Source organism: Neofelis nebulosa, chromosome 7, assembly GCF_028018385.1.
Source record: "Neofelis nebulosa isolate mNeoNeb1 chromosome 7, mNeoNeb1.pri, whole genome shotgun sequence".
In the NCBI taxonomy this organism is placed as follows: domain Eukaryota; kingdom Metazoa; phylum Chordata; class Mammalia; order Carnivora; family Felidae; genus Neofelis; species Neofelis nebulosa.
The window spans coordinates 103,293,552-103,310,635 of NC_080788.1; the positions used below are offsets into that span (position 1 = coordinate 103,293,552).

The window sequence follows — 17,084 nt, forward strand, 5'->3', positions numbered from 1 at the left end:
TTGTCACCTGCAGTTTAACAAGATCTCTTAGTGACTCCTAGGCAGATTGAGAAAAGAACGGGTCTAGACTATAGTTTCTTGCACTTGCTGATTCATTGGGCATCCCCCCGTTTTCTGTCTTCCTAAATATATTCAATTATGCATGGATGTTCCCCACCCTTTTCACTTCATCATTGATTCTTTTTAAGTTTATTATTTATTTTGAGAGAGAGAGTACGAGAGAATCTCAAGCAGGCTCTGCACTGTTAGGGCAGAGCCAGACTTGGGCCTCAAACTCACGAACTGTGAGATCATGACCCAAGCCAAAATCGAGTCATATACTTAAACCAACTGAGCCATCCAGGCACCCATTGATTTTGTCGATTTATTTACTGTTTTAAAAAAATGTTTTAATGTTTATTTATTTTTGAGAGACAGAGAGAGAGTGGGGGAGGGGCAGAGAGCAAGGGAGACACAGAATCTGAAGCCGGATCCAGGCTCCAAGCTGTCAGCACAAAGCCTGACGCAGGGCTCGAACTCAGGAACTGTAAAATTCATGACCTGAGCCAAAGTTGGATGCTTAACCGACTGAGCCGCCCAGGCGCCCCAATTTATTTGCTTTTTATTTTCATTTCTTTTCCATATTTCATAGGATCTCTAGAGACAAAGGAAAAAAGTTGTGTGGTTGGTAATTCAGCATTTTGACAGCCTTCAGACATAGGTCTTAAAACGCTAGAGTAATAGAAAATTTTGCCATGTGCTGTTTTTGTTTTGTTTGCTTGCTTGTGGTTTTCAGCCATCCTCTCAACGAGAGCACAGATGTGAGAGGGGATGACAGATGTTTATGATCTTAGTGGAACAATTTCTCACGCAGGAGTCTCCTGATGCCCTCTGGTTGATTACTTTACACCTGGAAAACTGAGAGACTCTGCTGCCTGTAAGACTGGTGGCCACCATTCTGCCAGAAATTACAATAAAAACAAAGGGAATGGAACAGCTTAGCAGAGACATGCAAAACCATGTTTCTTTGTTGTTCTGGGTGTATTTTTATTTTTAGCGTCACTACTGCGACTGTACATTTGTCCCAGCCCGTCATCCAAGTATTTGTGGAAATTAACTGCAATGTTATGAATGTTTCACAGATGGATGAACCAAAGCTGATGAGAAAACAAACTGGTTCTGATCTTTTCACCATTTTGGGGATCTGAGTTTTATCTGGCTGAAAATAGATGTTTTCAATCAGAAACTGTACCACGTAGATTTTTTTTTTTCCTGCCAGAAACTGAATACCCTACTAAAGTAGCTTGAAGTAGTGTCTTTCAAAATTGGCTGCACATTGGAATTACCTGGGAAACCTGGCTTCCACCAGGCAAGGTCTGATCTCATTGGTCTGGGATGTGACCTAGGCATTGAGGGTGAGTCTCATGAACAGCCAAGGTTGAGAACCACGGGCTTACACAGTGCAGACACTTATTGTTTCACTTAACCACAAGTCTGGAGATGGCATGGTAGGCATGGCTCAGGGACTCACTATGTCATCAATGACTCAGGCTCTTCCCAACTTTCTCCTTAGTCATTCTTAGCATGTTGTTAGTGTCTCCACCCTGATTCAGATGGCCGCTGTAGCTCCAAACATTAATGTGTTCAAACACAGCAGGAAAAGGGAGGACTTGTTCTTTGTCAGCAAGGAAAGCTTTCTAGGTACACGCCCCTCTCCCCCACCTCAGATTTCTTCTTATTTCATCGGCCAGAACACCCTCAGACCAACTACCCAATGACCAGTAAAGAAGAATGGCTTGTGTCAGTTACCCTGTTGCCATTACAAAACAAAATGAGGGTTCCATTAAGCTAAGTAAAAAGCGGGGGATGACTGTTAGGTGGGCAATCAACAGTGTCTGTCTCTGCTATCCCAAACACATTAGCGACAATTCATCATTAACCTGTGGGATGCCATCAGGCTCAGTTGGACCTTGTATTAATTTTTATTTTCTTTTTAATGCAGTTCTATTTGTAAGAAGTAATATTCCATGACTTTAATTCTTTCTTAGGGGTCTTCCAAAGAACAAAGAGAAATTTAATTTAAAAAGAAACAGAATAAAACTCATTCTGTTTTGGTGATTACCATATGGGTTCACTGACACTTTTGTAAATTTAAGTTACATTAGGGGATCTTATTGATCTGATTTTTCTTTATGTTTTGCCATTTCATCATTTAGGAAATTCTTTTCTCATACTCTTCAATTTTTCTTAGCTGTATTTTTTTAGAAGTTTATTTATTTTGACAGAGAGAGAGAGAGCCCATTCATGAGCAGGAGAGGGGCAGAGAGAGAGGAAGACAGAGAATCCCAAGCAGGCTCTGCACTGCCAGCACAGAGCCAGATGCAGGGCTCGAACCCACGAACCGTGAGATCACGACCTGAGCTGAATCAAGAATTGGACACTTAACCCACTGAGCCACCCAGGCGCCCCCTCACTATATTTTAAAAAGCAATTAAATTTTAAGAAAATGGAAAAATGATAGATTCACCTAAAAGGCTGATGCCATTGTAATGTTATCCTTCAGTTTTCTTTTTTTTTTTTTAATGTTTATTTATTTGAGTGAGAGAATGTGTGTGCGTGCGCCACGAATGGGGGAGGAGCAGAGAGAGAGAGACAGACAGAATCCCAAACATGCGCTGTCAGTACAGAGCCCGTCTGAGGGCTTGATCTCACAAACTGTGAGATCGTGACCTGAGCCAAGATCATGTGTTGGACAACTAAGCCACTGAGCCACCCAGGTGCCCCTATCCTTTGGTTTTCTCAACGTTTTTTTTTTTTTTTTTTTTTTTTATTTATTTTTGGGACAGAGAGAGACAGAGCATGAACGGGGGAGGGGCAGAGAGAGAGGGAGACACAGAATCGGAAACAGGCTCCAGGCTCCGAGCCATCAGCCCAGAGCCTGACGCAGGGCTCGAACTCACGGACCGCGAGATCGTGACCTGGCTGAAGTCGGACGCTTAACCGACTGCGCCACCCAGGCGCCCCTATCCTTTGGTTTTCTTACTGCATTGCCCAAAGTATTGGATCAGTTTTCAAGAAGGAATAAAAGAAGACTGGAGGAACCATTTTATAGTTTGCTTTAACATTTCAGAGAACAAGTTGAGATTTCAGAATTTTTCATTTTCCATCCATAGTAGCAAAGGAAAAGGAATTGACAAGGGGAAATGTTTCAAAATTATTAGATGAATCAGAAGATAAATGCAAAGACACAGATAGCAGCACTCTAGACTGTAATGATGGTGGAATTGATCATATAAATGAAATCTCAGATGAGTTTTCAGATGATGATGTTTCAGATGAATTTTCTCAAACTCAAAAATCAATAAATGACCTATATATTTCTAAGGACAGAGAAGGAAATATGCTATTTTCATCCAGTTAATCATTCATTCGACAAGAAGCATGTTATTATTATACAATATTTTGTGACAAGAACCTAGACTATCTCGTTTTGCTAAAAGGATGTATGATAGTATTCTTTATATCTCTCTTATTGTTTGTACACCAGTATTTATTTGAGTGGTTTGTTGTGTATAAATTCTTTTTCTTTTTAATTAAAAAAAATTTTTTTTAACGTTCACTTATTTTTTGACAGCAGAGACAGAGTGTGAGTGGAGAAGCAGAGAGAGAGAGGGAGTCATAGAATCTGAGGCAGACTCCAGGCTCTGAGCTGTCAGCACAGAGCCCAATGCAGGACTGAACCCAAGAACTGCGAGATCATGACCTGAGCTGGAGTAGGAAGCTTAAACTGACTGAGCCACCCAGGTGCCCCTGTTATGTATAAATTCTTGTTAACTTTTCTAATAAAGTTTTTTTTTCTTACTATCCCTGTATATTTCTACAAATTAATCATAAAATGACTTTAAAATGATAATGGGGCACCTGGGTGGCTCAGCCGGTTGAGTGTCTGGCTTCGGCTCAGGTCATGATCTTGTGGTTTATGGGTTCGAGCCCCACGTTGGGCTCTGTGCTGACAGCCTGGAGCCTGGAGTCTGCTTTGGATTCTGTCTCCCTCTCTCTCTGCCCTTCCAACACTCACGCTCTGTCTCTCTCTCTCTCTTTCTCTCTCTCAAAAATAAACATTAAAAAAATAAATAAAAATAAAATGGTAATAAATATTGTTCTTGGTATATTGACAAAGATTACTCAGATTACCCAGTTGTGGGCTCAGAATCCTTTATCAGTGTCAATGAGGAAAACATACTGTTTAGGAGAGGCACTGTGCCAGGCTCTGAAGATACACAGAACAGGTCTGGTTTTGAAGGGCGTACAACCCTATTGGGAGTCAGGAATATAAATTTTTTCCCATTAGCTACAAATGTCATTGTCAATCGTAGGACATCCTCAGCTATTTTCCCCCAGCTTCCTCCAATGTTAACTCCTTAAACAACTATAGTAGAGTATCAAAACCAAGAAGTTGACATTGGAACAATTCATACAATTTATTCAGATTTTACCAGTACAGATTTATTTGTGTATGTGTGTGTGTGTATAACTCAGTGCAACTTTAACACATGTAAAGCCTTGTGAAACCACCCCCATGATCAAGATATTCAACTGTACCATCACCACAGGACTTGCTCTTGTCACTCCTGTATAGCCATATCCCTCTCCTCCCCATCTTTAACTCTAGCAACCGCTCATCTGTTCTCCAACTGTATATTATTTTATGAATATTATATAACCACAATCATATAGTGCAATGGAAACAAAATATCCTTTCAGGCTGGCTTTTCTTAGCATGATTTCCTTGAGATTAATACAAACTGTTGTATGTATCAATATTTTATTCCTTTTTGTTGCTGAATTGTGTACCATGGGATGAACGTACCATAGTTTGTTTTTACCAGTTAGCTATTCAGGGACATTTGGGTAGTTTCTAGTGTGAGGCTATTAAGAATAAAGCTGCTATGAACAGAGATGTACAAGTTCCCGTGTGAAGTAAATTTTCATTTCTCTGGGTAAAGTGCCTAAGAGGGCAATTGCTGGTCATATAGTAAGTTCATTTTAGTTTTGAAAGAAATTGCCAAATTATTTTCTAGAGTGGTGGTACCATTTTACATTCCCACAGCAATATGAGTGAGCCCGTTTCTCTGCATCCTCACCTACGTTTGGTATTGTCACTATTGTGCATTTTAGCTGCTCTGATACGTAGTGTATCTCGTTGTAGTCTTAATTTGAATTTCTCTAATGGCTAATGATATTGCACATCTTTTTATGTGTTTATTTGCCATCTGTATATCCTCTTAGTGAAGTGCATTTATGTCTTTTGCTCATTTTCTGGTTGGACTGTATGTTTTATTTTTAATGCTGAGTTTTAAGAGTTCTTTACATATATATTCTAGATACACCCAGTAACTATTTTTAATCAGCTGATATAGTGTTTAATTTGAGGGAGAAATGATGTCATGAAGAGTCTCTATCTCATTGAACCACACTGATACTCCTCCCTCTTTAGAAAAACCATCTATATCAATTCCAATCCAGCTGTCTTCAAGGAACACTCTTGGGGGTGGGGGTGGGGGCAGGTTCCAACCCTAGACAAAACTTTTTATTTGCCATTAATCTGCTTCACACTCTTCTTTAAAAATTAAAGTGCCAGCTCTTCATCCTTCTTTCTCTAGGGTTTTTGTTATCAGAGCCACAAAAGCAGCTGAGATAATGTGGACATGGCAATTTTTCTGTTTGTTTTAACATCTTCCCCCAACTTTTCCACTTTCACTAGATGGGCGTCTTCTGCCCACTCATTTCTCTGCTTCCCCACAACCTTAGTTTCCCTCTGCTGTGGTTATGGCACTCACTTCTACGTGCCTATGAAGCTCACTTCCTCGGGTTAACTGGTTCTGCTTCTGTGTCCAAATTCCATGTTTCTGGGAGAGAGATTGGGTCCCTGAATATTGGGGCAGTTGTGCATCTCCAGTGCAGCTGTGGCCTGGGGAAGTGCAGGCAAGTGGTATGGGGTAGGTGTCTGTTCTGGGGATCTGGCCTGTGCAGGTTTTCTGAAACTAAGGAGGTCTGAGTAGAAAATTACTGTCATTTTTATTACAAGGACCAGAGGGAAAAGAAAGTCAGAGAGGTTAAGTGGTTCCCAGAGCCATGTAGCTCCAGTAGAGGAAGTAGAGGCAGGACAGAAACCCTAAACCTATCAGGCTCCAATGCTTGCACTGTGTCGACTATGCTAACCATCTACCAACATGGTTCCTGCCCTCGAAAACCTGGGTCTCTTAGTGAGATTAACAAATATGCAGTTACAGTAGAAACACATGAATTCCAACACAGAAATATACCAGGAGAAAACAGAAAACAGAGATCTGTTAAATGAAATACAATTTATAATTAAAAGAACAATAGCATTATTCCTTTCTTAATGAGTTTTCTAGTAGTTTAACGCTATACTTATTTTATTATCCTCCTCATCAAAATACTTTACTGTGTTTATGAGCCCTTGGGTAACGTGGTTCACTGACATACAGAGTTAATTCCATAAAGTGACAGAAAAAACCAGAATGGCACAAATCCCTGTAAATAAGATACATGCTTTTATGCAATTTTTGCCCTTTAATCAGCTTTAACTAACTTTCTAATGTTAAATCAATGCTATATTCTTAGGATTAAGTCAATAGGATAACTAAATTGTATCTTTTTTTTATACACTATGGGATCTGGCCTACTAAAATTTTTAGGAGTTTTCATCCATGTTCATCAGTGAGATTTGGTTTATGATTTGCCTTCTAGAACTAACTTTGTCAGATTTTGATATTAAGATTATGACAGCTGCTATATTCAATAATTTCTATAAGATTGGAATTTTTGCTTGACTGTTAATAGAACTTGTTTCTAAATTCATCTAGCCTGGTAGTTTCTTTATAAGAAGAATTTTTAAATATTTTGAGAGAGAGAAAGCATGTGCAAGCAGGGGAAGGGCAGAGAGAGAGAGAGAGAGAGAGAGAGAGAGAGAGAGAATCCCAAGCAGGTTCCACACTGTCAGCACAGAGCCTGATATGGGTCTTGAACCCACAAATGGTGAGATCGTGACCTAAGCCGAAATCAAGACTTGGATGCTAAACCAACTGAGCCACCCAGGCGCCCCAAATATAGCCTAAATTTCTAAAATTGGTTACAGACTATTCAGATATTCTTTTCTTCAAATCAGTTTTTTTAAAATAACAACTTCATAGAGACATGCCATACAATTCAGTGGTTTCTAGTAAATCAGAGTTTTACAAACACTGCCACTATCCAATTCCAGAACATTTTCATCACTCCAAAAAGAAACCCTGCAACCATTAGCAGCCACTTACCCTTTCCTCTTAGTCCCCAACCCGAGGCAACCACCCAAACACTTTCTCTCCATAGAGAGAAAGTGCCTATTCTGCACATTTCATATAAATGGAATCATATAGTATATGGTCTTTTGTGACTGGCTTCTTATAATATTTTCATGTTTCATCCATGTTGCAACATGTAGCAGTACTCCATTTTTTTTATTGCCAAAATTTTCATTGTATGGATATACCACCTTTGGTTTGTCCATGCATCACTTGATGGACATTTGAGATGTTTTTACTTTTTGGCTGTTGTAAGTAATAGTGCTCTGAGCATTTATGTACAAGTTTTTGTGTGGACATATGTTTTCATTACTCTTGGGACTTATACCTAGTTGTGGAAATGCTGGGTCATAACTCTATGTTTGTTTGTTTATAATTTTAGAGAGAGAGGGGCACGTGGGTGGCTCAGTCTGTTAAGTGTCCGGCTTTGGCTCAGGTCATGATCTCACGGTTTGTGGGTTCAAGCCCTGTGTTGTGCTCTGTGCTGACAACTCAGAGCCTGGAACCTACTTTGGATTCTCTGTCTCCCTCTCTCTGCCCCTCCCCTGCTTGCACTTGGTGTCTCAAAAATAAATAAACATTAAAAAAATTTTTTTAAATGTAATTTGAGAGAGAGTGAGCGAGCAGGAGTGGGGCAGAGAGAGAATCCCAAGCAGACTCCAAGCTCAGCACAGAGCCTGACATGGGGCTTGATCCCACAACACTGGGATCATGACCTGAGCCTAAATCAAGAGTCAAACACTCAGCTGACTGAACTGCCAAACTACCATTATATGTTCCTATGTTCCACTATCTGAGGGTTCCAATTTCCCCACATCCTCCTCACCGACACTTGTTATTGTACATCTTTTTCATTATATATAGCCATCTTAGTTGGGGGTGAAGTGGTATCTCTCTGTAGTTTTTTCATTTTCCTGATGGCAAAAGACATTGAGCACCTTTTCATGTGTTATAGGTCATTTGTGTACTGTCTTTAAAGAAATGTCTGTTCAAGTCCTTTGACCATTTTTAAATTGGGTTGTCCTTTAATTATTGAGTTTTAAGAGTTGTTTACACATTCTCATTTTTTTAAATGTTTATTTGAGAGAGAGAGAGCACGCATAAACTGGGGAGGGGCAGAGAGAAAGGGAGAAACAAAGTCTAAAGCAGGTTCCAGGCTCTGAGCTGTCAGCATAGAGCCGACGCAGGGCTTGAACCCACGAATTGGAAGATCATGACCTGAGCAGAAGTCAGACGCTTAACCAAGTCACTGACACATCCCAGACTTGTTTATGTATTCTAGATGCAAGTCCCTTAGCAGATATGATTTGCAAAAAAAAATTCCCGTTCTGTGGCTTTTTTTCACGTTCTTGATAAGTGTTTTTGAAGCAGTTTTTAATTTTGATGATGTTGCCTTCGTCTATTTTTGTTTGCTTGTTTCCTTATATTCAAATTCCAGTTAGTTAACATACAGTGTTATATTCGTTTCAGGTGTACAATATAGTGATTCAACACTTCCACACATCATCCAGTGCTCATCACAAGTGCACTGCTTAATCCCCATCACCCATTTCACCCCCCCCCCGCCCACATATTTCTGTTGTTGCTTGTGTTCCTGGTTTATATCTAAGAAATCATTGTTTAATCCAAGGTCACAAAGATTTACACTTGTTTCCTTCTAAGAATTTTATAATTTTTAGCTCTTACATTTAGGTCTTGATCCATTTGGAATTAAATTTTTTTTAAGTTTATTTATTTTGAGACGTAGGGAGGGGCAGAGAGAGGGGGAGAGAGAGAATCCCAAGCAAGTTCCATGCTCAGCCTGACGTGGGGCTCGATCTCACAACCATGAGATCATGACCTGGGCTGAAAACCAGAGGTGGATGCTTAACCAGTTGAGCCACTCAGGTGCCCTGGAATTAATTCTTTTTAATGGTTATTTATCTTTAAGAGAGAAAGCAAGTGAGAGAGGACAGAGAAAGGGGGACAGAGTATCTGAAGTGGGCTTCGAGCTGACAGAGAGCCTGACACAGGGCCTGAACCCACAAACCACAAGGTCATGACCTGAGCCAAAGTTAGATGCTCAACTGACTGAGCCACCCAGGTGCCCCTGGAATTAATTTTTTTATATGGTGTGAAATAGGGGTTCAATTTCGTTCTTTTCAATTTCATCCAATTGTCCTAGCATCATTTATGGAAAAGACTATCCTTTTCCCATTGAATTGTCCTGGCAATCTTGTAAAAAATCAATTGACTATAAATGTGAGAGTTTATTTTCTAGACCCTCAATTCCATTGCATTGATCTATAGGTCTATTCTTATGCCAGGACCACACTGTCTTGAATGTTGTAGCTTTGTATTATTTTGAAATTGTGAAGTGTGAATCCTCTAACTTTTTTCTTTTTTTTCCCCAAAATTATTTTGGCTATTTTGGGCTCCTTGAATTTCCATATGAATTTTAGGATCAGCTGGTCATTTTCTGCAAAAAAAAGCCAGCTGGAATTTTGATAAGGAAAGCATTGAATCTGTAGATCATTTTGGGAGTATTGCTATTTTAATAATGCAATGTTAAATCTTTTGGCCCATAAACACAGGAGGTCTTTGCATTTATTTAGGTCTTCTCTTATGTCTTTCAATAATGTTTTGTAGGTTAGAGTATAAGTTTTGCACTTATTTGTTAAATTTATTCTTAAGTATTTTAGACTTTTGATGTCTTGAGTCAGTTTTAATAAGCTCCGCTTTTGTAGGTATTCATTTCATCAAAATTTTCCAATTTATTGTCATAAAGTTATTTAGAATAGTCTTGAATTAGTCAGTGTTCAACCAGAGAAATAGAAGCAGCAGGAGAAATTAAAAGATTTATTGCAAGGAATTCATTCACACATTGTGGAGGCTGGAAGACAAAGTGTGAAACCCCAGATCCACAGGGTAGACCTCCAGGAAGGGCAGGCAAGAAATCTGGCTTGAGCCGAAACTGCTGTCTACAGGTATAACTTCTCCTTCAGGGAAGCCTCAGTTCTGCTTTTTAGTCTTTCAAATGATTGAATCAAGCCCGCCCATATTATCTTGGATCATCTTACTTCAAGTCACCATATTATGGAATTTAATATAATCTATAATATACTCTCATAGGTTATACTAATATACTAACATAGGTTAGTGTTTCATTGAATAACTGGCAACTGTGGTTAAGCCAATTGACAAATAAAACTGATCGTGATAGGCCTCTGAAAAATCTGTACCATCTGTAGTTAATAAATTCCTCTTCATTCCTAGTATCACTTATCTGTGCTTTTCATCATGATTAATCTTGCCAAGTATTTTTCTAACTTACGTCTTTCAAAGAACCAACTTTTGGCTGATTCCATTATGTTTATTTTCAATTCCATCACTTTTTGCCTCTTATGATACAGTTCCAGAGAAGGGAGAAATTGGTATCAACCATTAGTCCATTCCAGCAAAAGGCCACACTTAAAATTTTAGGCTTAAGTTTTTTTGTTTTTTTTTTTTAAACACTTCTTGGGATCTATGTGAAAGAAAAGCACATGCACAGAAAAAAGCCTAATGACATATATCAAAATGTTAAGGGGTTATCTCTGGGTATTAGGATTGGGGATGATGTTTTTCCTCATTCTTCCTGTATTTAATATGTACTTTTATAGTAATGTGTACATATGTATAATTGCTATGTTATATACCTGAAACTAATATAATACTGTGTCAGCTGTACTTCAACTAAAAAACTATTATTTCTAATTAAATGTGATGCAGGACTATTTTATTTTTTAATATAGGTTTCTTGATTGATCCTAGATTGGGGCGGGGGAGGCTAAATGGTACTTTGGGGGAAATTTTAATACGAAATGCATGTTAGGCAATAATATTCTTCTCTTCAGTTTCTGTGGCATAATAATGATATTGTGGTTATGCAGAAGTATGTCTCTTTTTAGGGGACACATGTCGAGGTACTGAGGGGTAAAATGTCATGATGCATATTTCAAATGACTTGAGAAAAACTGTTTATAAAGCATATATAGCAAAATGTCAACAATAAGTCAATCTAGATAAAGGGTGTATGTATGTTCACTATACTACTTGAAATTTTCCAAAATAAAAATGGGAGAAAATTATATACTTCTATAATAAAGCAGTTGGAGGACAAAAAAGGCCCATAAGACAACCAGTCACTGATGAAGATACTTTCTACATGGATGGATCTCATCCTTTTGTCTCCAGGATCTGTTCCATGTTAATGGCAGTGGCTCACCACAGGCTGCTGCACCGACCGGAGAGGCTGTAGAGTACCACAGCCCCTGGAGTTGGCAGGCATAACTCAGTGCTCACTAACTTGCTCTCTGGAATAATCAGATGATGCCCTTTTGATGACTGTGAAGTATTAAAATTACCTCCTTTTTGAAAAGTCTTTACTACTAGAGAATGAAATTAAGTAAATGGCAATATTCAACAGCACAGAATAGGCAATATTACTGACATCATGATGGTGGCCAACATATTCATTTATTTCTGTTTCCACTTTCCCACCATTAAGCCCTTATTCTCTGGAAAAGCAGATTTTTTTTAGGGTTTAATCATATACAGCAAAGGAATAAGGATAAGGTCTTGGTTTCAAAGTTCTGATTTACGAGTTAAACCAAGTCAATACAAAAATGTTCCTGTGCTTGCTATGGCATATACAAAAATGCTCCTTCAACCAAATAAAAATAGGGGACTAAAAACACTTTTTGCAAATCCGTGGTATTATCAGGTTCCTATAGATCTACAATATAACGCTGAAGGATTATATCCTATGTACAATAAGCAAGTTGAGGAAATAAGAATACATGTCTACTAACACCCTTTCCAAAGTATTATAAATCAACTTTTACTTAAGGATCTTGAAATAAAAATTCATACAGTATTCACAATGAAACCCAAAGATAAAGCAAGATGAAAATAGTCAATAGCATGATTAAGAATAGCTGACATTTGGGGCGCCTGGGTGGCTCAGTCGGTTGGGCGTCCGACTTTGGCTCAGGTCATGATCTCGCGATTTGTCACGCGATTTGTGAGTTCGAGCCCCGCGTAGGGCTCTGTGCTGACAGGAGCCTGGAGCCTGATTCAGATTCTGTGTCTCCCCCTCTCTCTGCCCCTCCCATGCTCTTGCTCTATGTTTCTCTATAATAAATAAACATTAAAAAAAAAAAAATAGCTGACATTTATAGAAAACATTATGTACCAGGAACTAAGTGCTTTTATCTCATTTAATTCTCATTAACAACGCTATGAAGTAAAATTATTATAACCATTTTACAGATGAGTGGTCAAAGGCTAGAAATTTACCCAAGGTTCATTCAGCTGGTAGATACCATAGTGGGTCTTCAGACCCAAGTAGTTTGGCTTTGAAATCTGTGCTCCTAACCACTGTGCTATAACATCTCTCTATACCAGTCACTAATTAAAACATCAGAAATGTATTCCTTCCTAACCTTGGTCATCGTGAGATAAGGAGTATCTTTGGCTTCTACGCATCTCAATTTTCAACATATTATGTTCCTTCCAACATATAAAACCATTCTTATCCTGAGCCACCTGATTTTATTTTACTACAACCCGCCCCAGACTCCGCCAAGCCCACCCCTGTATTCTGCCCTCATTAAGTGGCTGCATTTGCATTAAGCTCTGCCTAGAATAACAAAAAATGTATGAAATATTTAAATCTTATTTGTTCAAAATAAAAGGAGTTAAACACTTTCCCTCTTTACTCTCATATCAAGGCTTTGAAGACTTGCTCAGGAAAATACTGCTGATGTTGATAACCAGAGGATCTTACCAGGGGCACATTATGCCCCGGGATGAAACTTTCAAAACTGTCCTCAATCTTCTCTTCTGTGTGTTAGGATGTGTAGCAGGATGGGGGTGATAGTAGAAATTATGGTAATAAATGTAAACTATGTTTTCTAGAAACATTTTCATTTCATGGAAAAATGATAAGACCACAGCAAACTATGGGGTGTCTGGGTGGCTCAGTAGGTTAAGGCTCTGACTTCGGCTCAGGTCATGGTCTCATGGTTTGTGAGTTCAAGCCCCGCATCAGGCTCTGCGCTGACAGCACAGAGCCAGGAGCCAATTTCAGATTCTGTGTCTCCCTATGTCTCTCCCTGCCCTCCCTCCCTTGCTCACACTCTGTCTCTCTCTCAAAAATAATAAACATTAAAAAAAAAAAGACCACAGCAAACTAAATTTGGAAATGTGAAAGTCTTATTTTTTTAAAAACCAGGCTATACAAAGACAACTGAAAGCCATACATGAAGAAATTTCCAAAACAAACAAATGAAAAAAATCACACCTACAAAATTATTTACATGTTGAGGGCCCATATTAAAAAACATGGTCCCCAGTCCAATATAGACATGGAGAAACAGTCTATGGTAACACACCTGGAAGAGGATTTCTGTAGTACTTCCCAGTATACAACACAAACCAAATGAGGAAACCCCTTGAAGGTACTTCAATGTTCAGAGGTTTTAAGACCTTGGCTTTGATGATTTTGAAGGTAAGAAACAAAATCAAACTGGCTTCCACTGTGACATGCCAGTGGCTTCAAGTCAGTGCCTACAATCATAATGCTTCTGAATGGCCTTCTATTTGGGGGCAGAGCAATCTGTAGGCATGAAAGTTTTTACACATTCCCTGTTACTATATTACCTTAATAAAGACAAAAAGTTGTCATTAAAGTCTTTTAAAAATATATAACGAATTTTCTAAAGATAACATTTTTTTAAAGTCCAGATTCATCAATGATGAGTAAAAGGTCTATTACTTCCCTAAGGTCATTTCCTTAACTCTGTCTATTCCTGCTTAAATGCAAAAGCTGATAGTTTCTGATTGGTAGAAAGATCTAAAGGTTTTTGCTTTTTTGGCAAATTCAGATTCTCCTTTGCTTTTTCTTTCTGGTTTTCAGTTTCATGACTTTCATCAATCACACGTTTTCGCTTCTTTGCTTCAGCTCCATCACTTGTAGTACCTCCTTTGGCCTTGGTAGCCCATGCCTTTGTAAAAATATGGGAGAAAAGATTTTTAGGCAATAACAAAGAACTAGGAAGGAAATTATTTCCTCACTTTTTTAGGTAATAATCCTGTATATAAAAAGCAGCATTAAAAAAAAAAAAAAAGCAGGGGCATCTGGGTGGTTCAGTCTCCACCACCTCATGCTCTGTCTCTCTCTCAAAAATAAACATTAAGGGGCGCCTGGGTGGCGCGGTCGGTTAAGCGTCCGACTTCAGCCAGGTCACGATCTCGCGGTCCGTGAGTTCGAGCCCCGCGTCGGGCTCTGGGCCGATGGCTCGGAGCCTGGAGCCTGTTTCCGATTCTGTGTCTCCCTCTCTCTCTGCCCCTCCCCCGTTCATGCTCTGTCTTTCTCTGTCCCAAAAATAAATAAAAAACGTTGAAAAAAATTAAAAAAAAAAAAAAAATTTAAAAAAAAATAAATAAATAAAAAAAACATTAAAAAAAATTTTTTTTAATTAAAAAAAAGCATAATTAGTACTTGAATTGTTAAGCTAATCATTAAGGATTCTCATTGTTAACAAATGTCTTATTAATTGCAGAGCAGGTTAAAAAATTTATGTCTACCTCTGTAATATTTCAACCTAAACTCTGCTTATATTTAACCATATTAAGTGCAAAATATATAACTGCAGGTACTTGTTTTAAAAATGAAACTTTTTATTTTGAGATTTTTCATATGCAGTTGTAGGAAATAATACAGAAGGATCTCGTGTACTCTTTTCCCAGTTTCCCCCAATCATAGCATCTTCCAAAGCTAATATATCACAACCAGGGTACTGACATCAATACAATCCTCCCATTTTTACTTCTACTCATTTGTGTGTATGTGTGTATGCATATTTAATTCCCATGTAGGCTCCACATTCAAGATACAAAACAGTACCATCACCACAAGGATCCCTCATGTTGTTCCTCCAACCTACACTTCTCACCCAGGCCCCAACTCCTGGTAATTAGTTCTCTGTTCTTCATCCCTATCACTCTGTCACTTCAGGAATGACATTTCAGATACTCTTTTGGGGCTGGCTTTATTCAATAAGCACAAGAACCTTAAAAAGTTCAGTCATTTCCATCTGTCTCCTAAATCTTTTTTTTTTTTTTTTTTTAATTTGAGAGAGAGAGAGCAAGAGCATGTGCATGAGGTGGGGAGAGGGGCAGAGGGAGAGACATGGAATCTCAATCCCAATACAGGGCTCGATCTCACAACCCTGGGATCATGACCTGAGCCAAGATGAATATTGGACGCTCAACTGACTGAGTCACTTAAATCTATTTTAATATGTAATAGTTCCTCCTTCTTTCACTTTATTTCCTTTCCATTTATTTACTATAGAAAAGAGACCCTTTGGAGCTGTAGAATTTCTCACATTAACAGACTGGATTGTTTAACTTAAAAATACTGATTACATTTTCAAGTATTCAAAAACACAATCACATTTTTTACTGCATAAGATCATTTAGATACCATTTATCTAATTCTTTAAAATTATCCTTTTATAAAGTCTTACAAAAAATGAGAAGTACAAAGTTGCCAATGAGATTCTAAATAGGCTAGAGGTGGTTGGACCAGTTTCTAGCTTCCTCATTTTGTAATAGCTTTATTCTTAAAATTCAGTTTATCAAGGCAAATATCTATTTCACCAGGTGAATACTGCATGCCCATGCCGAATACTTGCATCCCTGGGGAAATGAGATCTGAGGATTTAATTGATATACCACACACATTCCTTCCCTTTGCAACAGGAAGCTGCTCCTAGCCCTCCCTCATAAGGCAGAAATTTATACAAGGGGCAATAAGGTACAAGCCACCTGTCCTAATTTCCACATGAAAGGCTAGAACAGAACACCAGGTCTTCCACTGCCCGAAAAGCAGTACTCTCACTTTGACTTTGTTTTTGTTTTTTTGTTTTTTAAAGTAAGCTCTATGCTCAGTGTGGGCCTTGAACTCACAACCCTGAGATTAAGAGTCACATGCTCTATCGACTGAGCCAACCAGGTACCCCAGTATTCTCATTTTATATTCAATGTGGAAGTAAATAGCATTTTAAAAAAATTCTGCTTTTTAAAGAAATTTTTTAGGTTTATTTATTTATTTTGAGAGAGAGGTAAAGAGAGAGAGTGCAAGCAGGGAAGGGGCAGAGAGAGAGAATCCTAAGTACCCTAAGGTAGTAGTCCAAACATGTATATTTAATTTCATTTTTACTTCTTAATTTTATTGGCTTTTGATTTGTAAGTAATGTACTTTTTCTTGGGGTATCCTCCTAACTTACAACATGCAGGAACTTATACAGATATAAACAGTACATATGCCCCAAATTTAACCATTAGCACTAATAACTATTACACATCCATATGTTCAGAACTAACATTTCAGTTATTTAATTTCCTTTCCACCATGAGTTTACCAGAATATATGCAATTTCCAGAAAAGAAAAAGGTATTTTCTATAAGAATTTTTAAGACCTAGGGGGCACCTGGGTGGCTTAGTCGGTTAAGTGGCCAACTTTCGGTTTTGGCTCAGATCATGATCTCATGGGTTCATGAGTTCAGGTCCACGTCAGGCTCTGTGCTGACAGTGCTGGGCCTCCTTGGGATTCTCTCTCTCTGCCCCTTCCCTGCTTGCGCTCGCTCTCTCTCTTTCTCAAAATAAATAAATTTGAAAAAAACAAAAACAAAAACAAAACCCCTAGG

At 38.5% G+C, this 17,084-nt stretch overlaps 1 protein-coding gene and 1 long non-coding RNA gene across 3 annotated transcripts in view; one reads left to right on the forward strand and one right to left on the reverse strand.

Annotated features, from left to right (window-relative positions):
- Positions 1-17,084, forward strand: part of LOC131518096 (uncharacterized) — a 61,223-nt gene that overhangs the window by 25,340 nt on the left and 18,799 nt on the right. The gene's annotated exons all lie outside the window — the stretch shown is intronic.
- WDHD1 (WD repeat and HMG-box DNA binding protein 1) overlaps positions 13,566-17,084 on the reverse strand; it is a 67,458-nt gene continuing 63,939 nt past the window's right edge. For both annotated transcript variants that reach the window (XM_058740663.1, XM_058740664.1), the window contains one exon: positions 13,566-14,374. In XM_058740663.1, the coding sequence (XP_058596646.1) occupies positions 14,174-14,374 (201 nt within the window). In that variant the 3' untranslated portion in view covers positions 13,566-14,173. The remainder of the gene's footprint in view (positions 14,375-17,084) is intronic.